Here is a 24,033-nt window from a genome sequence, read left to right as displayed (position 1 = left end):
GAGGGGTTTGTGGGCAGTGGAATTGGGGGTGCCTAGGGGGGAATTAGGGCTATGGGAAGTCCCTGGGAACATTGGAGACACCAGGGGGGCCTCGGGGTGTCAAGGGAGGAACTGGGGACACCAAGAGGGTCTTGGGGACACCAGGGGGGGTCTCAAGACTCACCTGCTCTTGGTGCAGCCCCTCCTCTGCCCGCCCAGGCCTCATTAACCCCCCCAAATGTCTCCTAACCTCCATTTACCCTTTAATCCCCTCCCCCCATAGGTACCTCTGACCCCCCAATGTCCCCAAGACCTCTTTTAACTTCCCTAAAGGCACTCAAAACCCTCAAATCCCCATCCAAACTCTTCAGATCCCCCCAAATCTCCCCCAGTCCCCCCCTCAAATCCATTCCAACCCCCCTCAAAGAGGGATCACCTGGCACCCTGGGACAGGAACACAGTGGGCTGTACTGGGGGCACTGGGCTGTACTGGGAGGGCACTGGGGGGGGCTCAGGTGTCCCAGGACAAGGTGGCCCAGCTCCAGGAGAGATCTGGGAAACAGTGAGGAGGTACTGGTCTGTCCTGGTCTGTACTGGTCTGTCCTGGTTTGTACCCCCAATCCCCAAAGCCCCTCCCCAGCTCCCCCAGGACCCTCCTGTACCCCAGAGCCCCCCTGGCCCCCTTCAGGCCCCTGACTTGGTCCTGCTGCCCCTTGAGCATCCGCAGCTGCTGCAGAACCAGGCATTTCTTTGCTCCCCACAGGGTCGTTCCCACACCCAGAATGGAATCTGGAGGCAGCAGGATGTGCACAGGGCTCCCATTTCCTACAGTGCAAAGGGGCTGCAGGGAATGATTCCCCTGCTCTTGCAAATCTGCCAAAACCTGCAGGGCACAGAAGGGGGAGCTTCAGGAATTTACTGGCACTGGGAGTGGAGCTCACAGGGTATTGAGAGGAACATATCCCTCAAATACAATCTCTCTGCATACACAATATCTGTCTGGACAGACAGATAAAGCAATAATCAGATATATTCTGTATCATATCTATGGCACATATTCTACAGAATCCATTCTTAGGTGTTGTATGATATATCTATAAGATATTACAAATAATAAGCAATAACAAGGCATTTGTGCTTCTGCCTGTCTCACACACACACACAAAAGTCTGGTTAGTGCTGCCCTCAGGAAACCCCCCAACCTTGCTCCAGCTAAAGCCGTGGAATTTGTCTTTGTTTCCCTTGGGTTCAGGGTCAGGCTGTTCCTGTGTCCAGCCCAGAGGCTCAGAAAAGCATTTCTGCCGTCCCACTGCAATCTGCTGCTGCAGACAGGACCCAGGCACTGGTGGCACTGGGAGTGAACAGCAGAGTGTTTCCAGGGGCTCTCTGAAGGAACACAAGTGTCCAAAGAAACCAGCAAAGGTGGTTTAGTTCCAAACCGGTTTCTTCATTTCCTCCTCCCGATTTCCCTGAAGGACACTGACAGGGGCCATGGACACTGACAGGGATCACAGTTTGTCCCTTGGCCATACAGCTCCTGCTGTTTGGCAGCACAGGAGAGGTTAATTAGAGCCAAGGCTCCAATCCCAGGGTGCGCCTTGAAGATGAGCTTGAAATCAAACAACTCTCCTGCTGGAGGGTTAAATTCAGTCCCCATCACCTTTTCATGGGCTGAATCTTCATATTTTGGAGTATTTTCTAGCTGAATCTCAACTTTTTGCAGTTTGGGGTGGCGAGGGTTTTCTTGCTATTTCTGAGGGGTCTTTGCCTGAATCTGGGTGGTGGTTTGGGTTTTTCTGGGCTGAATCTTGGTGTTTTGGAGGTTTTTATGGACACAGGATGCCTGGTGAGTTCTAGAGATGGACTTGGGCAGGAGGAACCCCCAAGCCAACGCGCTCAGCCCTTGTTTTCCCCCCATCAGGATTTGTCCTTCCCAAAGCTTGGGCGGATGGAGGAGGAGGCTGCGAAGAAGAGGAAGATGCCTTGGGCCCCCCAGGCAGGTGAGGAGGAAGTCAGTGTCCCTTTGGGCGGGTGTTGTGCTGGCTCTGTCAGCCGAGCATGGCCCCGGCTGCAGGACAACCCCGCTGGCGCCGCCGTCCTGCCGGGGCCGGAGTTGGGGGGATGTCCTTGGCCTTCCCTGTGGGCCGGAGGCAAATCCCCTCCCTGTCCTTCTTGCTTCCTGCCCCAGGCCCCGAGCTGAGGACGGAGAGCCCGGAGGACAAATCCCCCCGTGAGACCCTGGTGGGAGAGGCCGTTTTGAAGGGCTCCCCGGCGCAGGAAGGCAGCGGGGAGGAAAAGGGCCGGAGATCCCCCCGCAGGAGGGGCTCCAAAGCCATCCCAGGGTGCTCTGAGGAGGAAAGAGCCAGCCTGTGCTGGGAAGGCGGCCAGAGCTTGAGGGGGAGCTCTGAGCTGGTGGTCCCTGAGCAGCCTCCCAGCAATGAGAAGCCCTTCAAGTGCTTGGAATGTGGGAAGAGCTTCAGGCAGAGCTCCCACCTCCTCACCCACCAGCACATCCACACTGGGGAACGGCCCTACATATGTGGGGAATGTGGGAAGAGCTTCAACTGCAGCTCCAGTCTCCACAAACACCAGCGTTTCCACACTGGGGAACGGCCCTACACATGTCAGGAATGTGGGAAGAGCTTTAGGCAGAGCTCCGACCTCCTCAAGCACCAGCACATCCACACTGGGGAACAGCCCTACATATGTGGGGAATGTGGGAAGAGCTTCAGGCAGAGCTCCACCCTCCGCACCCACCAGCACATCCACACCAGGGAACGGCCCTACAAGTGCTTGGAATGTGGGAAGAGGTTTCGGACCAGCTCAGATCTCCTAAGGCACCAGCGGACACACACGGATGAGAGGCCCTTCCGCTGCACCGACTGTGGGAAGGGCTTCAAGCAGAACTCCCACCTTGTCACCCACCGGCGCATCCACACCGGGGAGAGGCCCTACAAGTGTGGGGAGTGTGGGAAGAGCTTCACCCAGAGCTCTAATGTGACCCAACACCAACGGACCCACCAGTAAGAGAAGCCCTACCAGTGCCCTACCGGACACCAACAGACGCACTGATAAGGGAAGCCCTGTGAGTGCCCCGACTGCGGGAAGAGCTTCGGTCATAGGACTGACATTTTTCAGTATGTGCACTCCAACATCATTTTATTCTTTTGAAAATGTGTAAGTTTAACCTCATTTTAGTCTGAAAGCCAAATTCACCACTACCCCATTCCCTGATAACCGTGGGCTGGTTCTGACAAGTGAGGCAGAAATTACCCACTGCCCAGCAAAAACCAGTGGGGCCATCCAGTGGTCTCTGCCCTGGCAGCCCTGTTTCCCCAGTCTCATCTCAAAATGACCAGTTACACGGAAGCAAAGAGCACTGGAACCAGTGCAACAAGCCCCAGTCTGACTTTCACACCTGCCCACGTGTCGTGTTTTCTGCTGCTCTACAGACTTCCTTCTTTAAAATACAATGGAAAAATGAACAGTTTTTGGGGTTGTTTTGGTTTTGGGCTCGGGTTTTTTTTTTCCCCCACTGTTCTCATTAACCTCATTTCAAATCTCCTTTGATGTTTGAAGATGAATTAAAATTTTGAATGGTTTTTAATGTCAGTGCCTTGACCAAAGTATCAAAACATGAAAAAAAAAAACCCACAAAGTTTTCCATTTTTGTCACAATCAAACACTCAGAAGTACTAACATGAGTGCAGTCAAATCCCCATAAATAAGACCATTAAAATAATTTTAATATTTATATATTATTATATTTTTACTAAGCTTAACGTAAGGAAATTTAATTCCTGACATCAGCTTTCCCCACCTCTCAAAAAGGTAATTTAGTTACATCTTAGTCACCCTTGAAAGGCTCTTTCCAGTTGGGTTGGCCTCTGCCTTAGACACTCATGAGATCTGCCAAAACCAACTTAAGGGCAAATTTCCCACCAGGTTCAACCGCATTGGTTTTACCAAAAACTTTGCAAGTAACCCCACAACTTTCATCTTAAACTCTTCTCTCAACCTTGTAAAATAATTAACAGTAAACAGACCTGGTAATGTGTTATAATTAAGAACATGTTCTTGTTCTCAAAGTCATTCACACACCAAAAAGATACCACAGGAATGGCCAAAATATTAATAGCAGCTTCTACACTTTGGAAATCTACATTTGGTTTAAAAGATTTCACAGTGGTTGTTTCCTTAGGAATTCAGGCACATTTTACTAACAAGTTTCAATAAAGTTACAAAAACATCTTCCTCCACTAAGACACATGCAGTGATCCTAACCTGAGGTAGGCACTGAAAAGCCCAATTTTTTTCTTAGCTGTCATGAGTCTTTCATTCCTTCTGTCACATCAATTAGGCATCAGCCCATTTTTCAAGCTGCTGTTATCTACCAGCTCCTGCTTTGGTTTCCAAGCCCAGTATTTTGGCCATGATAAAATCAGGGACCTGGGCAGTCATGTCAGAATGACAAAGAGTACTGACCCTCCCTGCCAAGGGAGACAAACCATTCCCAACCTCGACCAAAGGTTCAAGGCAACGATTCTGAAACAAAATTTACAAAGTTTTTCTCTTCAGTTTTTTGCTGGAATTCTCTGTTGCTCTATTAAAAGACCACAGCAGTGAAAGACAAGGCCTGATGGCCAAACCCAGGGCTTCAGCCACTTGAGGTCTATTGAAACCTTCTGTTCCTCAAGTGGGAGACTGAAATCCAACACGTACAACACCCACGCATGAGACACCAACACACTGACCAAGTTTTCCAGAGTGAAATCTGAGGCTTCAACTTAAAAACTGAGGTGACCTCCCCTGGAAACAGAATTGCCTCCAACAGAGGGAGCTGAATGGACAGAATGAGACTCTGAACAAACCAAACCTCAAGGTCTGTGTCTCAAAGTCCATTAAAGCAAGGTTTTAGTCTCAAAGACACATCCCTGGTAACTTTGACACTGCAGGAAAGAGCAGACGTGTCCTTTCTGGCCAGCAAAGTCCATCATGAGTTCCTGTCAGAGACTGCACAGAACATGAGTGCCCTGGACAGCCCTAGTTCTGCTTTTACCACCATCAGATGTTCTGTAAGCACAGCAGTCAAAGCACAACTCATGTAGGTTTGGGTATTTTTAACTAAGGCTGTTTGCCAGGTTTCTCAGATTTAGAGAGGAATTCCCGGTAAGATGTGACTTTATTCACAGATGCACTCTTTTTTGGGTGTTATTTTGAAATAATAAACTGTATTGCATTAAGCAAAGTATGTCAACTTCAATAAAGCTTCAATGAAGTGTTTTCAAGTATTTTCCCTCTTCTCTTAAAAAAATTGAAAATAAAAATCGGTGTTTCAACTAAACATTATCTACGCTCACCAGAGAGGGCAATACTGGATCTTTCAGGATCCACACATTTGGATGCTTTTGCAATTGGTGTTTGAAGCAACTTCTTTTGTAGACAACTGTTTCACTAAGTAAATTAAGGCTTTCACATTCAGCCCCTTCCTTTAGGTAAGGATTATAAACCAGAAAAGGAGGGAAGAATTACTCGGTGTGTAACTGAAAGGCCAAAGTCCTACCCAAGAAACCAGATGTGACAACAGCTCATTTACAACCCAGTGAGAAAACAAACAAAAATGCACACAGAAAGATTCAGGAGTCATGTGAAGATGAATATAAAAATGGAACATGAGTCACGTGTTTTAGAGATTCAAGCAGATGACTGGGGGCTAGAAAGGCGTCAGTGGATGGCACAGGAAGAGTTTTGAGGAAGAGCTGGAAGGAGAAACGTGGCAAGAAATCTGCTGTTCTACACAGACCTGCAGTGGGAAAAAACAGTTTAAGACTTCTGAAGGAACAAAGTAATACAACTTATAGAGCCCAGGAGCAGAAGAAATTAAATACTTGCCAAAAAGCATCAAAACTAAGCTCATGGACACGCATTAAAAACTGAATTCCTCCAATTCATGAATTCCACTTTTTTACTTCAGGACTGAACTCGGTGATAAAACTGGTCCAAAGTCACAAAATGTGGCAGGGACAACAAAAGGTCAAGACCAAATTCCTTTTAGTTAAAGAAAACTGGAAAAGATTCTGTTCCCGTATTCATCCAGTAGAGATGAGAATTTTTTTAATTATTAATTTTATTTTTTCTACTCAAGCCTACCAATGTTGTGGGTTTTTTGACTATGTGAGGAATGATCTGAAGTCTATCAGCCAGCAGTTTAATTAAAAAAAAAAAAAATCAAAAAATCCCCAAAACAAATAAAAAACTGTCCTGGTATTACATATCATTTTGTGCAAAGCCAGACCTTTGTGAAGGTCTTTTTTTAAAAAGCTAAAAAGTAAATGTTATTAAGGAAGAACAACTTACCAAGCCCTTCAACCCAGAGCAGCTATTTTGCTTACAGTGAGCAAATCAATTCCTCCACACATCTGCAGGGAAAATGGGATACTAAAACACTTGAATTAAAATTAAAAATAATAAAGAAATCCTAAGGACCAAGCATTAGACTGTGAGTATTACACAAGTCCCATCCCTGAATGAAAAAAAACCAAACAAGCATTACAGATGACAGCATATGCTACAAAAGACATTTTATAAAAAACTTTCAAGTATCACCAGGGAATGTGTTATCAAAGAACCTGTGCAAACCACCCAAGAAATTCAGGCCCAGTCCTGTACACAAATCCCTTGAGAAATTACCACCAGACAAACACAGATAACCACATATTGCTCTTACAAGAAAAGACAGCTCCAAAGAGCTCAGAAAAGTAAACAAGGGACAGGTAAAACTGCCTTTATTGTAACACCTGTTCAGCACAAACAGCATCAGGGCAATCCAGGAAAGGTGCAGACCATTATGACTGAAGTGCTCAATTTTGTATTTAGCATGGAACATGCAGGTCAGCCAAGATCTGCTCCTGACACTGCGGGGTTTAATTTTAATCTTTAATTCTGCTATTTTTTGAAGAGCAGGTCAGTTAAAAGTTGCAGCTTTAGACATTTCAGGATTTAACATTAGGAACACAAGTCTTGGGTCTCACAGGCTCAGCTCCCTCATTATCCTCAGACTGGTCTTGCCTTCATTGTAACAGACTGTGCAATATCTGTGGGTTTGACCCTCTAAACTGAAAATTCCCATGGGATTTCAGATATGCTCCCTTGTTCTTCAGGTCTGAGATCATTTCTAAACACCAACTCTCAGTTCTCACAGATCCCATCAGACAGTTACACAACCAGGTTCCAGAACACACTGACACACACATTTGCACATCAGCCCTGTTTGCTGCAGGACATCCATCAATTCATAAAAATGTGACCTACACTACAATAACAATATTCTATCCTTGCCAAGCATCAGCCTTTGTGTTCCCAAAACCAAGAAACAGGCCCCAAAAAATCTCCTCTACAAATACCTGAAGTCTCCTGTTACTGCTGTTACTGTTGTCAAATGTGAGTTCTACAATATACCCAACCATTAATGATATGAACTCATTAAGTACAAAATACAATCAAAGTTTAACGCAGGTTCTCCCTGGTGAAATGGGACATTTAATGAAATGGATTTATTTTCCACAAATACAAGGCATATGTATCTATATACACAGATTATAAAAATTACAAGCCACTTCTCAAATAGCCTTGTAGAGAGCAATGAGGTCCCCCCTGAGCCTCCCCTTCTCCACACTCAACAAGCCCAGTTCCCTTAGCCGTCCCTCAGCAGACATGTTTTCCAGAGCCTTCCCCAGCTCCGTTCCCTTCTCTGGACACGCTCCAGCCCCTCAAGGGCCTTTTGGCACTGAGGGGCCAGAACTGGACACAGCACTCCAGGTGGGGCCTCCCCAGTGCCCAGCACAGAGGGGCAATCAGTTCTCTGCTCCTGCTGGCCACACTCTTCTCCACAAAGGCCACGATGCCCTTGGCCTTCTTGCCCCCCTGGGCACACTCTGCCTCATATCCAGTCACTGTCAAGCAGCACCCCCAAGTCCCTTCCTGCTGAGCAGCTCTCCAGCCCCTCTGTCCCCAGCCTGGAACGTTCCAGGGGGTTGTTGGGACCCAAGTGCAGGCCCTGACACTTGGCCTTATTGATCCAGCCTGTCCAGATCCCTCTGCAGAGCCTTCCTGCCCTCCAGCACATCCACACTCACACCCAGTCTCCCAAACAGGACAAAGTCTGACCACCAGCAGTCCAGAGTGTCAGTCCTGCTGCCCCCTCCTTCCTCCACCCAGAATGGAAAACTCCATCATTTTGGGGTCTCTGTGCCCATCAGCTCTGACCACCACATCCTCCACCAGTCACAGAATCATGGAATGGTTTGGGTTGGAAGGGACCTTAAAGAGCATCTCAGTCCAACCCCCTGCCATGGGCAGGGACACCTTCCACTAGACCCAGAGCTCACAGCCCCATCCAACCTGGCCATGAACACTTCCAGGGATGGGGCAGCCAGAACTTCTCTGAGCAACCTGTGCCAGGATCTCACTACCATCACAGTCCAGAAATTCTTCCTAATATCCCATCTAACCCTTCCCTCTGTCAGTGTGAAGCCATTCCCCTTGTCCTGTCACTCCAGGCCCTTGTCCAAAGTCTCTCTCCATCTTTCTTGTTGGCTCCCTTCAGGCACTGCAAGGCCACAATTAGGTCACCCCAAAGCCTTCTCTTCTCCAGCCTGAACAATCTCAATTCTCTCAGCCTTTCCTCACAGCAGAGCTGCTCCATCCCTCTGATCCTCTTGCTGGTGCCCTCTGCACTGGCTCCAACAGGTCCATGTCCTTCCTGTGCTGGAGCCCAGAGCTGGAGGCAGCTCTGCAGGGGTGACAACATTACAGCCCTGTGTGTTCCAGCAAGGACACTGTGGAACCTCCTGGAGTAAAGGGGCCATTGTGACACTGTAAGGCCTTCTGGAGCCAAAGGAACCCTGGGACACTGTGGAATCTCATGGAACCAAGGGTTCATTGTGCCATGAAGGGCTTCATGAAACCAAGGGAGCCCTGAGACATTTTGGGACCTCATAGAATCAGGGGCCACTGTGACACTGAGGAACCTTAGGGCCTCATGGAACACAAGGAACCCTGGGACAATGTGGAACCACATGGAATTACTAGGCCACTGTGACACTGCAGGGTCTCATGGAACCAAAGGAACCCTGAGACTTTTCAGAACCTCATGGAATCAAGGGGCCACTGTGACACTGCAGAGCATCATGGAGACAAAGGAACCCTGGGACACTGAGGACCTGAAGAAATCAAGGGCCCATATTGGCACTTTGGAACCTCATGGAATCAAGGGGCCATTGTGACACTGCAGGGTCCCATGGAAGCAAAGGATTCTTGGGACACTGGAATCTCATGGAACCAAGGGGACACTGTGACATGTGGGGCCTCCTACAACCAAAGGAGTCCTGAGACATTTTGCAAACCCATGGAATCAAGGGTCCATTATCACACTGCAGAGCCTTATGAAGCCAAATGGACCCTGTGACTCTGTGGAACCTCATGGAATCAAGTGGCCATTCCCACACTGTAAAACCTCATGGATACTGTCAGGTTCCCATTATTAAGAGACACCTCTGTCCAAATTCAGCTGCAAAGGAGACCATGTGCCAAAGTCAGCAGTCCAGCTTTGATTTAACAGTAAATAGGAGGGAGAGAAAGAAACAGAAAGAGAGAAGAGAGTGGTGGGAAGCCAGTGAGAGAGAGACAGAGATGAAGTAAATGTATCACACCATGGAGATCCCTGAGGCTCCTGCCGGTCCTTCTTCACCCTGCTCTGCTCGGTGGAGGGTCCCCAAGTTGTGCTTCTGGGCTATCACTTTTATGCAGCCCAAGCCCCAGGTATTCAGGGGGGTAGATGCTGTTCCCACAGCTTGGGCTGGCATGTCTACAAGGACTTGCTTCCTTTCCCACAGCTTGCCACAGTGGGAGTTTTGCCCGGTGTGCTTCCAGTCTGCAGGTGGGAATCTTTGTCTGGATGGGTTCCCCAGCCCTGCCTTACCAGCCCTGGCTTCCTGTTGGGGCTGTCTGCTCTTTCCCACAGTCTGCACAGTGCAATTCTGTCCTGGGGGCTACTTCCAAAGCTTCACCTCCCTTTAGGCCTTGGAATTAAAGGCCTTCCTGTTTGCCACCAGTGCTTATGTGTTGTGGTGCCTTAAGGGATTTTCCTGCTTTGACAGTGTTTTGAGACAGTTCATTGTGCCCTTCAAGTCCTTACATGTGCACACACACACACCACTCTCACCACTGTCAGGCCCTCCAAAGAACACAAGCCCTGATGATTTGTAGCTCCCACTCCAGTGGTTGGCACTTGGAGCTCCCTCCGTACCCAGAGCTCAGAGCTCCCTTGTCCCAGGAAGTTTAAAGATATTGTGCCTCATTCTGCCAAGACAACCCTTGGAAAAAAAGTGTCAGTCTGTGTTTCCTGGGATAACAGCACTGTTCAGTCATCTTCCAAAACCTTGGAGAGGTCCCAGAGATCTCCCAGGAGGGAATTTGGGGCCTCAAGCACATGACCCGTATATAGAGGCTGAGGACTCAGGGGTCAGGGGTGTGAAGATTGAGAACAGTAGAGGAGTAGCCTGAGAGGTCTGGAAGGGGGGTGTCAGAGCTGGTGGAGCTTTTCTTCCTGTCAGAAAACAGCCTAAGAAAGAACTAGTGCCACCAAGGGCAGCTGGGGTGGCCTAGACTGGTGACAAGAAGTCAGAAATTTCCCTCTGAGGTCAGTGTTGTGGTGCAATATGTCACAAAGAAGGAGTCTGGATGAGCCCAAGGCTTTGTGTGTGCAGGAAGAGCCAGGGAGGACGCAGAGATGTCAGTGCAGGAAGGTGCCAGCCAGGTGGGGCAGCCGGGGGGATGACGACAGCCTGCAGGGAAAGGGGCAGGGCATGGACACCGTAGGACAGCCTGGGCTGGAGAGGAGACAGGGAAGGCCTCTGAAAGGCCCTGACAGAGCCACCTTCTGCAGGCCTTTGGCCATGGCTGCTGTCTGTGCCCCTGATGCCAGGAGGAGGGGAGTGGCCCTTGCAGCCCTGGGGCCTTATGGCCTCCTTGTCCCTGCTCAGCAGCCTGGCAGGTGCCACCCCATGGTCCTGCCCTTGGCATTGCACATCCCACATCCCAGTGCCCCAGGAAGAGCCCTGAGGAATGAGGCAGGGACAGGGGCTGGGGGTCAGGGCTTGGTCCTTTGGATTAAGGAAACAAGTAAAGGTTTATTCAGCATCAGAGCCATCTTTGCCTTGCTTGTCCATCCTTGTCATCACTGTCTGCAGTTTTCTGCTCTAACTGGAACCTGGGGACACGTTCTCAGTTGTGTCCCTCAGTGAGACTCATTAGCACTACAAGAAACTTTAGTGTTTCAATCTCACTTTGACTTCTTGAGAAGTTGTTTGAACTTCCTCTCAGGGACTGAGTCTCATGTAAACAACACCAAACCCCCCTGAGGGTCATGAAGTGCCTGGGGCTGTTGCTGTGCTGCTGAGCTGGGCCGGGCTCCTGGCACACAGGGAGCTCCTGGCAAGCAAGAAGAGCTTCAAAGAGACAGCTCTGCTGGTGAGCAGCTCCTCTGCACAGTCCAGCAGGGCTGAGGGCCCTGCCTGCAGCACCAAGGGCAGGGGAGTGAGACAGAGAGAAGTTAAAGGTTGTCAGACGTAGAATGATGCTGAGACCTCACTGGGGGAGAATTTTTAACAGATCTTGGCACAGGAAGTCTGTTCATGCAGGGCAATGGGACTGCAGCTTTTGGAGGCATCTGGGAAAGCTGGCACTGCGCATCAACTACAGATTCTGTTAGTGCAACTCTGAGACTATCTGGAGTGCAGAGGAGGAGGACATGCTCAGAGCTTCAGCTCCCTCTCAGAATATTTCCAAGATAAAGATTTTTATAAGGTTAAAGAAATTTCCTGAGATTGTGCTTCCAGTTTCCTACTCTTGAGGAATGGGAGGAATAAATCATTAAGAAAGTATTAATTTTGACAGGTCCCTGAGACATCTGAACTGTGAGTGCTCAGTAGGTCTATCTGAGCTTCCTAATGTGCTTTCAGCCACTGCTCTGCCTGTGGGCAGCACCAGCATCACCTCTGCTAGACCCATCAGGACTAGTCTGAGATGTCCTTTTTGCACCTGCAAATGGAATATGACCCCTACCAGTGCAGCCTGTGGTGCTGGGGAAGGAGCTGAGTCTGCTTAAATCAAATGCCATCATAAGGACACTTGGCTGTCTCCCTGAGGTTTCCTTCCAAGTTGTGAATTTCCCTCCAGGTTGGAAACCTGTCCCTTAACATCTCCTTGTTATGTGAAACCCCTGTACAGAAGCACAGTGATGCTAAAACAGTGAAAATGCTGTTGAGTAGGGACCCAGCACTGGAGCTGAAGGAAGATCTCCTAGGAAATCAAAAGGCTGTCTGTGTGTGACATGGGGAGTATCTGTAGAATACAGCTTTGACTTTGTTTAGCTAAGTCCACGCTAACTGGCCTCTTAACTGTCTTCTTCTCCTGTGTTGGAAACAAACACCCAGAGGCAGCAAATGTCCAACAGCAGTTCCATGCCCCAGTTCCTGCTCCTGGCATTCTCAGACAGGCGGGAGCTGCAGCTCCTGCACTTCTGGCTCTTCCTGGCCATCTCCCTGGCTGCCCTCCTGGCCAACGGCCTCATCCTCAGCGCCGTAGCCTGTGACCACCACCTGCACACCCCCATGGGCTTCTTCCTGTTCAACCTCTCCCTCACAGACCTGGGCTGCATCTGCACCACTGTCCCCAAAGCCATGCACAATTCCCTCCAGAACAACACAACCATCTCCTACATGGGATGTGCTGCACAGCTCTTTTTCTTTTATTTCTTCATGGCCGTAGAGTTTTCCCTCCTCACCATCATGTGCTACGACCACTACGTTGCCATCTGCAAACCCCTGCACTACGGGACCCTCCTGGGCAGCAGAGCTTGTGCCCACATGGCAGCAGCTGCCTGGGCCACTGCGTTTCTCCATACTCTGCTGCACACAGCCAATACATTTTCCCTGCCCCTGTGCCAGGGCAATGCCCTGGGCCAGTTCTTCTGTGAAATCCCTGCCATCCACAAGCTCTCCTGCTCACACTCAGGCTACCTCAGGGAAATTGGGCTCATTGTGGTTAGCGTCTGTTTAGTGTTTGGTTGTTTTGTTTTCATTGTTTTCTCCTATGTGCAGATCTTCAGGGCTGTGCTGAGGATCCCCTCTCAGCAGGGACGGCACAAAGCCTTTTCCACCTGCCTCCCTCACCTGGCTGTGGTCTCCCTGTTTGTCAGCACTGCCATATTTTCCGACCTGAAGCCCCCCTCCATCTCCTCCCCATCCCTGGACCTGGTGGTGGCAGTTCTGTACTCAGTAGTACCTCCATCACTGAACCCCCTCATCTACAGCCTCAGGAACCAGGAGCTCAAGGATGCCCTGAGAAAAATGATGACTAGATGCTTTTCAAGAGCAATAACCTGCCTGTTTTCTTCTGCACAACAGTCATTGTGTAACCATTTACTGGCCCAGCCTGCTTTCTAAAGCTTTTGAGAGTGTTGGGGGGGGCCGCTTCCTACATTTTTTCCTCTTTAAATGTTGTTAACACAGAAATTTATTCTTCATCTCATACCTAATTCACTTTCTCTTTGTTTTGACCCACAATTGTGTAAATGAGGGATCATTCTCTGTGTGCATTTAAACAAAGTAAAAGTTTCTGCAGCAATTTCCTTGTCAAACGTCCTGATTTTGTTATTCTGTACATGAGGAATCACAGTCTCTGAGTAGAATAAAGGACTTGAATGTTTTTTTCCAGATTCTCCCTCCAAAAACTTCCCTGAAGCTGGAGGGCAGTGCCTGTGTGCAGAGGAGAAGGAGTAAAGAGTCCTGGTACAGGAGCACTGCCAGGGAGCAGCAGCTCTTGGCCTTTTCAGAGATGCTCTTTTTCCACTGCCTCCCTCTCCTTTGTGGTCCTTTCCCAAGGCCTGAGTGCTCTGGCAGCTCAGTCCCTGCTGTGTGTCAGTCCTGTGACCATGGGCAGGGACAGACCCTGGGCACTGCTGGGACAGAACTGGGCTCCTTAACATCATTTCCATCAGGAAAGGGGATCCCCCTGAAGACTTTGTTCTTTTTGAAAGGTTGGTGTAAAGAACAAGGCCAAGGAATAGACTCTCCAAAGTCTCATTGCTTTGCTTCTTTCCCCATTCAGTCCCTGCAGTGAGAGAAGCGACTCACTGGGGTACTTGAGGGCCTGAGGGCTGGGTCAGATGTTCTGTGCTGGTGGCCAGTGGCAAATGGTCTCCAAGTCACCTGCCTGGGGCTCTGCAGCTTGTGAGGGCTCTGATGGCAGATGAGGACTTGTCTGTAGGAAATCAGGAAGTGCAGGAGAGCACAGAGGATCTGCAGGGACAACCCGTCCCATCCAGTCAGCAGGGAATGGGACCCTGGAGCAGAATCCTGCCCAGGGTGGAGTCACCCAGAGATAAAGTACTAAATCTTGCTGTGAAGGGGCAAACAGAGCTCTGCAAGCCCAGGGGATGCAACAGGTAGAGGGAAAACTCTTGCAAGTGACTTCTCTTGCCCTCAGTGAACTTCAACAGGTCGATCAAGAGCATCCCCCAAAGGATGTCCCAGCTCTGGAACAAGGCAGGGCCCCTCTGAGCCCCCTCCATGGCCACACAGGAGCGTCTGTGGGAGGTGGTCAGTGGCAGGGAGCACCATCAGCTGGCTCTGCCTCCCAGCTGGAGCAGCACAGCCCAACAGAGTCCCACATGGCCCCAGGCCCTACAGCCCCAGTGCTCTGCAGAGCAGCCCCCCCAGCTCAGGGGCTGTGGGGAGCACGGGCAGGGGGTGCAGGAAGGGCTGCTCAGGCCAGCACAGACGTGTTCCCCTGGGGAAAGGCTCTGTGGGGAGATGGGATGTGCCAGGAGAAGAGCAGGACACCCTGTGTGAGCAGAGGGGCCATGGGAAGAGGCTGCCCTGTCCCTGGGGAAAAGAGGGGGCAAAGCAAAATGTGGGAAACTCTCTGATCTCAGTTGTGCTGCCCAAGAACACGTTGACTCCAGAGGTGTCCAAGTGGGGCAGAGCCGGCGACTCCAGTCTGTGTGGCGGCAGGGGGGAGGCAGCGGCTCTGCTTGATTCCATGGAGTTCTGGGGAGGCACAGTGGCCCCTTGGTTCCATGAGGCTCTGAGATGTCTCAGGGTTCCTTTGGTTCCAAGAGGCCCTGCAGTGTCACATCGGCCCCTTGAGTCCATGAGGTTCCTCAATGTCACAATGGCCTCTTGATTCCATAAAATTCCACTGTGGCCCAGGGTTTCTTTGTTTCCAAGAGGCCCTACAGTGCCACAATGGCCTCCTGATTCCATGTGTTTCTGCAGTGTCACAGTGGCCCTTTATTTCATCAGGTTGCCCACTGTCCCTGGGTTCCTTTGGCTCCATGGGGCCCTGGAGTGTCCCAGTGGCCTCTTGATTCCATGGGTTTCCCCAGGGTCACAATGGCCCCATAATTCCATGAGGTTCGGCAGTTTCACAGTGGCTCCTTGATTCCATGAGCTTGCACAGCATCATCACAAAGCTGAGCCCATCCTGATGAAAGTTCTGAGGAGGCTGGGAAGAACTGGGACAAAAGGAATAAGAAAATTGGGGAAGGAAAGAGGGGCTTGGCCAAGAGAGAGGAAAGATTTTGATGAGGTAAAAACAGGTTCAGGGAATGCTGAGAGTGCTGAAACACTGTCTGCAAACACTCCTGATTGACCTTTATGCACTTTGTAACCTCAAGTTCTAACACCACTCAAAAGTGCTGCTCCACCCATGGAAAGGAATCCACTGCTCTACTTCCAAGCCAGAAAAAGCCCAAAACCAGAACTCCAGACTCTTATTTGTCCTCTAATGCCCACCCCAATCCCAAACCTGTATTATCAGTGTGAAAAAACAAGCTTTTATCCTAACCCAGACCAAAAAGCTCTTCCCCTGATCATGAACCAGACAGTGCCACAAACCTCCCAAAGCTCTGCCTAATCCCCACCCTGAGCTCCAAACCCCAAGCCCTGAACATTAAGCACCCCCACAGCCCTTGGGAGCAGGGCAAGGACCTGGAGAGCCCAGAGCAGGCCCAGGGGGTTGGCAGAGGAATGGGAGGTGACCTGGATCTACTCAGCTCTGCAGTGACCCCCAGGAGAAGGGCCTGGGCTCTGGGAGGGATGTCCTGTGGCACAGGGGCTCAGGATCCAAGTTCAGAAGGCCAAGTGCACATGGCAACAGCCAGAGCTGGTGCAGAGACATCAGGGAGGGTCTAGAAATGCTGCTGGGAGGGGGTGGGAAAGCAGGAGGGGTGTGTGCAGCCTGCAAGGCCAGAGCAGCAGCAGGGCCAGGGCAGGACAGCCTGCAGGAGAGATGGCCAAGGGCTCTGGCAGGGCTGCAAGGCCCAAAGGCACCCAGGCCTTTGTCCCCTTGCCTCTGGCAGCTGCCTCTGCCACTCAGGCCACCACAAGCAACTTGCCTGGCAGGTTCTGCCCTTGGTTTCTGCCTCGCCCCTCCCTCAGGAGCCTGGCAGGGGTTGCCCAGTTTTGGGCCTTGGTTGTTCCTCCCCCTCCCATCCCACTGCCCCCAAACAGCCCTGAGCCAGCCGGGAGGGACAGGATCTGCTGGGCCAGGGCCTGGGGCTCAGGCCTTGGCCTTTGTGCTCCACAAAACCAAGGCAGGCTTTGCTCAGCATTGCAGGGGCCTGCCCAGAGCCTTTGTCTGCCTGCACTCCTGGCCTCCAAGGAGCTGCTCCAAGGAGTCCCTGGGGAGGCTTTGGCAGTGCCTGCCCTCAGTGGGGCCCAGCAATGCTTCAAGGGACTTGCAGTTTGGCTTCTGACTTCTTCAGCAGCTGCTTCAATCTTCTCTCAGTACCTCAGGATGGTGGGCTGGGCTGCAAACACACCGTGGGGCTCATTAAAATGCAGAAATCCCTCAGGATCTCTTTGTTTTCCTTTAATTGTCTTCAAGGCAATTTCAAAACAAGTCTTCCAAGTTTGTACTTTTTTTGTATTAATTCAAATATGGATATTTTTAAGTTCAGAGAAGAGGTGATAGAGGTGTTCTCCAAGTGATCTTGATGCTGAGTGTCTCCTCAGGAGATCCACACTGACCCTGGATGATCAACCTTGCTCCTCACCACCAGCCTCACCAGTTCTGACATGGTCCATCTTGGACTGACAGCTGATGCAACTCCAAATACACTGTGGGACCCATTAAAACACTGAAAAAAAAATTATTTTCCTTCCTTTAATTGTCTTCAAGTCTTCAAGACTTCTACAGCTAATAAGAGTTGTTATGTAGTTCAGCTAAGGAGGATGACTTTAAAGTGAAAGTCATGAAAAATATATATTTTTTGATGAAAGGGAATGATTAACACAGATCCTTGGGATGCAAGAGGGTCAGGGCAAATTGGATCCAAAGATAAGGGGACAAAAGACATTACTAGCACTTAATCATTGACCAATTGAACAATTATCAGGTGATCCAATAGCATGTGCTACAATTTTAACAGTGACTTAATTATAGATTCCCAATAACAACATTCCCACCACAGTCAGTTCACACCCACACCCAGGCAGAGATGTGTGGACACATCAATAGCTGGGTGTGGAAAGGTCCCTCTCCCAAATTCTCCTGTTGTCTGGGAAGCACTGCCACAAATCCCTTTGTGTTTCCCAACAGACAAGGGTCACAACTGGAGGAGTGTTTGTTGAGGGTGATCAGAATTGTCCTGGGCATGAGGGACAATCTTTGGAGTGTTGCAAACTGGAGGGTTCTGGAGCTGGGAGAGGCTGCCAGAGGTGTCCCACTGAGAGGGAGGTGCTGGGGAGCTGCCAGGGCCTCCCTCAGCCCCACTGGTTGTGGGCTCACAAGGGAACTGGCTTTAGTTATCTGCTGAATTTCCATCCTGGTGTCAGGAATGACTGGAGTTTCCAAACTATTTGGGATTTGTATCCAAGCTGTTCCATTTGGGTTAGGATTTAGGCAGGGAATGTTCCAAGGTTTTCAGGGGATGACTGATTATCCTTTGTTCCCCAGCTCTTACATCCATTCCAGTCAGCTGGATGGTTTATTGACAATGTGTCCCGAGGGGCGGCACCTCCAATGCCATAGAAACCCTTCTCCCTGGATTAGGAAACCTTTGGAATTCAGGAGGTGTTCCAGTGGAGCATGACAATGAACAGCAATTTTCCTAAAGCCCAGACCCCAGCAGAACAAAGCCAGGCCCCCTCAGTGGCAGAGCAAAGGTCCCCCATCCCTGTGTCCCTGTGGCCGCTGAGGCGGCAGCGCAGGCCCGAGGCGGTGCCGGGTCCCGGTGCAGCCGGGGCAGAGCGGCGGCTGCGCGAGCGGCAACCCCGGCGGTGAGTGCGGCAGCCCCGTGGGAGCGGCGGCTCCGGGCACAGACGCCGGCGGCAGCCGCTGTGGCTCCTGGAACCGAGTGGCCATTGGGACACTGCAGGGCCTCCTGGAATCCAGGGGCCGGTGGGACACGGGGGAGCCTCTTGGAGCCAAGGGAACCCTGGGATATTCTGGAACATTGTGGAATCAAGGAGCATTTGTGACACTGGAGGGAGTCAAGGAAGCAAAAGAAAGAAGAGACACTATGGAACCTCATGGAACCAGGGGTTCATTGTGACACTGCAGGGCCTCATGGAAACAAAGGAACCCTCAGATTTTTTGGAACCTCATGGAATCAAGGGGCCATTTCTGGCAGGATAATACCTAAAAAATGATCAGAGAATACAAAGAATTCAAGCTCTCTGTAGTGAGTTACTGCTGGTGTCGAGGTGCTGTTTTTAATGTTGAATTATGCTAAACCCAAAATGCTTCATGAATGTTCAAGCACACATCCTGCTTTCTGAAGCAGGATTTGACAGATAAGCTGCTCCCTGGCCTGCAAATATGTCTGGCAGTCAAACCCTTGATAACTATAAAAGCCTCGTCCAACTTTCCTGTGGCAGATTCTTCCACAGACTTCCTTGAAGTGTGTGGAGCTTGTGCCATGAAGCAGGGACAGCTCCTCATGGTCACTGCCCAGGGGTTAAGTGAAAGAGAGGGAACTACCCCCTGTTGTGGGGTGAGTTACCTCAATCTCTGCTTCAGGATTGTTTCTTTTTGCTGGCTTTGATACAATTGCTTTAATAGAATGACTTTGATAGACTGCACTGTCTAGTGTACACTATAGTACTAGGAGGTTTTTGCTTTTGTGCTGTGCAGGAAATAATTCTTTTTAAGGTCTTTCATCTATTCAATTGTGTGATCAATTGTCTGTTCATTTGTCATAATAAATAATTAATTTTCTAGAAATATTTCTGATTTGCCATCACTAAACCCTGCAGGACAAAGTGATTGAATCACACCTCTATAATTCCTTCTATTGAAACAAAACTCTGAGTTTAAGATTGCATCCAGCCACCCCCAGGCTCCTCTCTGAGAAGGAATTTAGAAAGCAAGGGGGTCCTTTCTGCACCTTGTAGCTCAACCATCAACTTTGTAGCTTCTGCCATCAACTTTGTCTAAGTCTTCCACCCCCCCAGCCCCAAGCCGTGACACATGGGCATGTCTTGTCCATGCAGTGCAAACATGGACTCCTGAGCTGGTCATTTGATGTCCCTCCTTGGAGGGAAGAACAAGCCCAATGGACTGGGGTGAGAGGCCAGTGCTGGGAGCGGCGCTGGCTGTGCCAGGGCACTGCTGGGTGCCCCCACCCTGAGCACTCCCACCCTTGTGCTGGTCACTGCTGTTTTCCTCTGCAGGGCGTTGTGTTGGGCACATCCTGGAGAGCAAAGTGGAAAGCAGATGGAAGCTTTGAGGCCCTGGCCTGAGGAGATGCCCCTGCAGGATGGCAGTGCTGCTGCAGAGGTCAGCTCTGTGCCAGCAGTGCCCGTGGCTGTCCCTGCCTGCAGTCCCTGGACAGTCCTGCAGCAGGACTGGGACCGACTGCCAGAGCACTGAGGCCTCCAACAACACAGGGCTCTGCAGGACAGTGTGGAAGGGAAGGAAGAGGAGGCCAGGCAGGAGAAGGGCTGCTGCTCCCTGGCAGTGCTGCTCTGCTGGGACTCTTTTCTGGCCCAGCTCTGCACAGAGGCACCCACCCTGCAGCTGCAGAAAAGTCATAGAGGAAAGATGTCAGGCAAACAAGTCAATGCAGAGTTCTTTATTTGGTTTAAGCACACAGTGAGTACAGTTCCTGATTTGTACAGCCTGTGGGCCAGGCTAGAAAGGCAAACACTGAATTGAAAATGCTTTTATATTTTTTTTTATATGCATATTTATATATAAAGATTTTTTGATGTGAACAAATTCTCACAAAAATAACACCCCGTACCAGGAGCAAAAAATAGAGAAGATATGTGTTGTGGTAGGAATTCTTAATGATACAGCAGACATAAGAAGTTATCTTAGCCAGAAACCTTGAGATTTAAGCACAGGGAAGCCTGTTTATATTTACTGTCTGATATTCTTACAGTATCTTTTAATTAAGTTGACTTCTAGACTCCAGAGGTAAATCCGTTTTATAACTCTGTTTGCCCCCATCTGCATTGTGTTTTTTATTTAAGTGCAGCTTTACTTCTAATACTACAAGTGAAAATTCTGTGGCAAGAAGGCCCTTTTTTGAAGGTAATGTACAGCTTTTATATACCCAAAATGGAAAGAAATATCTGTTTATCTGTTTAAAGAGAAATATCTTCCTAGACCTTTAACCCCAGCCATCAATGGAATGATTGCCCTGCTTTCCCAAAACCCTATATATAGCTAAAGTTATGTCAAATAAAGTATTCAGCTTTGTGCCCACAAACTGGATTGTCCGTTATCGTTCAAAACGTCTCAGATATGTTGGGCCTTTAATGAAGTCCATAACAGGACTGGCCTTTAATGAAGTACATAACATGAAGAAGAAGGAGAGTTTATTGCTTCTGAAAAACACCCAGTTATCAGTTTCCTCAGGGCATCCTTGAGCTCCTGGTTCCTGAGGCTGTAGATGAGGGGGTTCAGTGATGGAGGCACCACCGAGTACAGAACTGCCACCACCAGATCAAAGGATGGGGAGGAGATATAGGGGGGCTTCAGGTAAGTAAACATGCCAGTGCTGATAAACAGGGAGACCACAGCCAGGTGAGGGAGGCACGTGGAAAAGGCTTTGTGCTGTCCCTGCTGAGAGGGGATCCTCAGCACAGCCCTGAAGATCTGCACATAGGAGAACACAATGAAAATGAAACAACCAAACCCTAAACAGGCACTAAACATAAGAAGTCCAATTTCCCTGAGGTAGCCTGAGTGTGAGCAGGAGAGCTTGAGGATGTGTGGGATTTCACAGAAGAACTGGCCCAGGGCATTGCCCTGGCACAGAGGCAGGGAAAATATATTGGCTGTGTGCAACAGAGCAATGAGAAAGCCAGTGACCCAGGCAGCTGCTGCCATGTGGGCACAAGCTCTGCTGCCCAGGAGGGTCCCGTAGTGCAGGGGTTTGCAGATGGCAACGTAGCGGTCGTAGCACATGACAGTGAGGAGATAAAACTCTGTTGAAATGAAAAAGGCAAGGAAAAAGAGCTGTGCAGCACATCCCATGTAGGAGATGGTTGTGGTGTCCCAGAGAGAATTGTGCATGGCTTTGGGGACAGTGGTGCAGATGCAGCCCAGGTCTGTGAGGGAGAGGTTGAGCAGGAAGAAGTACCTGGGGGTGTGCAGGTGGTGGTCACAGGCTACAGCACTGAGGATGAGGTTGTTGGACAGGAGGGCAGCCAGGGAGATGGCCAGGAAGAGCCAGAAGTGCAGGAGCTGCAGCTCCCGCCTGTCTGCAAATGCCAGGAGGAGGAACTGGGGCATGGAGTTGCTGTTGGGCATTTGCCGTTCCTTAGGACAGGGTCTATTCAGAAAAGGAAAAGACAGGGAAGAATTAGGAGATACCCCTCTCAGCAGAGATACTCCATCTTTCATAGTAATCCCCCCAAACCATTTTAATTTCCCTTATGCTGGCTCAGAGTGGTGTGAGCAGCAAGAATTCCGGCCATGTGCTGCCAAGGGCTCAGCTTTGCTCTGCTGCAGTGGTGACATGGAGCTGGTTTGTGACAGCTCTGATGATCACAAGGGATGTCAGATGTAACTTAACTTTAATGGAAAAGCTCCATTTCTGACCCCCCTAATCACAGGAGTGTGATCTGCTGAACAGAGGCTTCTATTGTCCTTAGAATAATTCTTCTGTTAGATATGTTCCACCATTAAATCTGCAGACTGTTCTTTTTGGGAGTAAAAATTCTCCTTTTTATTGCTAAAAATGTGAAGAATCTTTAGAAAAGACAAAAGACAAAAGGGCTCAGCTCTCTGTGGTTGAAAGCAGAGCCAGGAGAGCTGCAGAGTCCTTCAGCTTTTTTCCCATCTGCCCTGCTCTTTCCCTTGTGCTGCATTCACTTTGATTTCACACAAATAAATATTAAAAACCACATCCACAAATACGTGTGCAGTGATGAGAGCAGGACAATGTTGTTTCCAAGGTCAGCTCTGTGAAGTCTCCTCCGTGCCAGCCCAGAGGTGCAGCTGTGCTGGACAGAGCAGGACAGGAGCCCTCCTGCAGGGAAGCCAAGGGCTGGCACAGGAGAGTGCCCATCCCCAAGGGAAGGCTCAGCACTGCCCAGGATCCTGTGCTCATTTCTGACACTGCCTGAAATATTCACCTCTGAGAGTAAAAGAGTTTGAATTTCAGTGCAGGCTCCTGAACTGAGAGAACAATGTCTATGCTACAGTGCCTAAGCAGGAAACACACCTCAGGACTAATTCCTTTCCTGTAGCCCCTGTCTTTTCTGAGCTTTGCAAAAAATTCTCCATTCAATATGGTGTAGTGGTCTGGAGATGTGAGCAGGTCTGACCCTGCAAGAGCAAGACATGGAAAAGATGCTCCCTCAGCTGCCAGGTTTGCTCCTTGCCCACAGCCCTTCTGCCCCAGCCCTGGCAGCAGCTCCCCAGGCCGGCTGAGAGCTACCCCTGGCAGGCAGCAGAGTCCCTGCCCAGCACAGCACCCTGGGCTGCAGGACCCTGCTCTGCCCCACAGCCCTGGGCACCCCTGGCTGCACCCCCGGCTTCACAGCTCTTCCAAAGTGCCCCAAAACAGCCCCTGCACACCCATCCCATCAGCTGGGGCTGGGCCAGCTTTAGGAGATGCCTCCAGGAGCTGCCCCTGCACTGCCCTGCAGCCACAGACTCACCATGTGCAGCCCTGCCAAGATTCCTCCTGCAGGGAGCTCTCAGCCATCCTGCCAGTGCTGAGCCCCTTGAAGCTGTGTCTGTGCCCTGCTGGTGTCACTGAGCTGCCCTGGCAGTGCCCTCAGCCCTGCTGGGCTGTGCAGAGGAGCTGCTCACCAGCAGAGCTGTCTCTTTGAAGCTCTTCTTGCTTGCCAGGAGCTCCCTGTGTGCCAGGAGCCCAGCCCAGCTCAGCAGCACAGCAACAGCCCCAGGCATTTCATGACCCTCAGGGGGTTTGTCGTTGTTTACATGAGACTCCCAAGAGTATGTCCCAGAGAGTAAGTTCAAACAGCTTTTCAAGAAGTCAAAATGAGATTGAAACACTAAAGTTTCTTGTAGTGCTAATGAGTCTCACTGAGGGGCACAACTGAGAACGTGTCCCCAGGTTCCAGTTAGAGCAGAAAACTGCAGACAGTGATGACAAGGATGGACAAGCAAGGGAAAGGTGGCTCTGATACTGAATAAACCTTGACTTGTTTCCTTAATCCAAAAGGCCAAGCCCTGACCCCCAGCCCCTGGGAAGGCAGATCCTGTCCCTGCCTCATTCCTCAGGGCTCTTCCTGGGGCACTGGGATGTGGGATGTGCAATGCCAAGGGCAGGACCATGGGGTGGCACCTGCCAGGCTGCTGAGCAGGGACAAGGAGGCCCTGAGGCCCCAGGGCTGCAAGGGGCACTCCCCTCCTCCTGGCATCAGGGGCACAGACAGCAGCCCTGGCCAAAGGCCTGCAGAAGGTGGCTCTGTCAGGGCCTTTCAGCTTCTCCCCCTCCCTGTCTCCTCTCCAGCCCAGGCTGTCCTACGGTGTCCATGCCCTGCCCCTTTCCCTGCAGGCTGT

The 24,033-nt window shown here is 50.3% G+C and overlaps 1 protein-coding gene and 1 pseudogene across 1 annotated transcript; both read right to left on the bottom strand.

Annotated features, from left to right (window-relative positions):
• The window catches only part of LOC135405266 (zinc finger protein 883-like), a 42,772-nt pseudogene that overhangs the window by 7,835 nt on the left and 10,904 nt on the right, over positions 1 to 24,033 (bottom strand).
• On the bottom strand, positions 20,799 to 21,807 carry LOC135405413 (olfactory receptor 14A16-like). The gene has a single exon (XM_064640110.1). The coding sequence runs from the start codon at positions 21,805 to 21,807 to the stop codon at positions 20,836 to 20,838; it is 972 nt and encodes a 323-aa protein (XP_064496180.1). The 3' UTR covers positions 20,799 to 20,835.

Source organism: Pseudopipra pipra, chromosome W (genome assembly GCF_036250125.1).
Source record: "Pseudopipra pipra isolate bDixPip1 chromosome W, bDixPip1.hap1, whole genome shotgun sequence".
Classification (NCBI taxonomy): domain Eukaryota; kingdom Metazoa; phylum Chordata; class Aves; order Passeriformes; family Pipridae; genus Pseudopipra; species Pseudopipra pipra.
This window is presented reverse-complemented; position numbering and strand designations above follow the sequence as displayed.

Bases quoted from the DNA above. Each gene is read 5' to 3' on its own strand.
- LOC135405413 (XM_064640110.1), bottom strand. From the start codon at position 21,807: ATGCCCAACAGCAACTCCATGCCCCAGTTCCTCCTCCTGGCATTTGCA.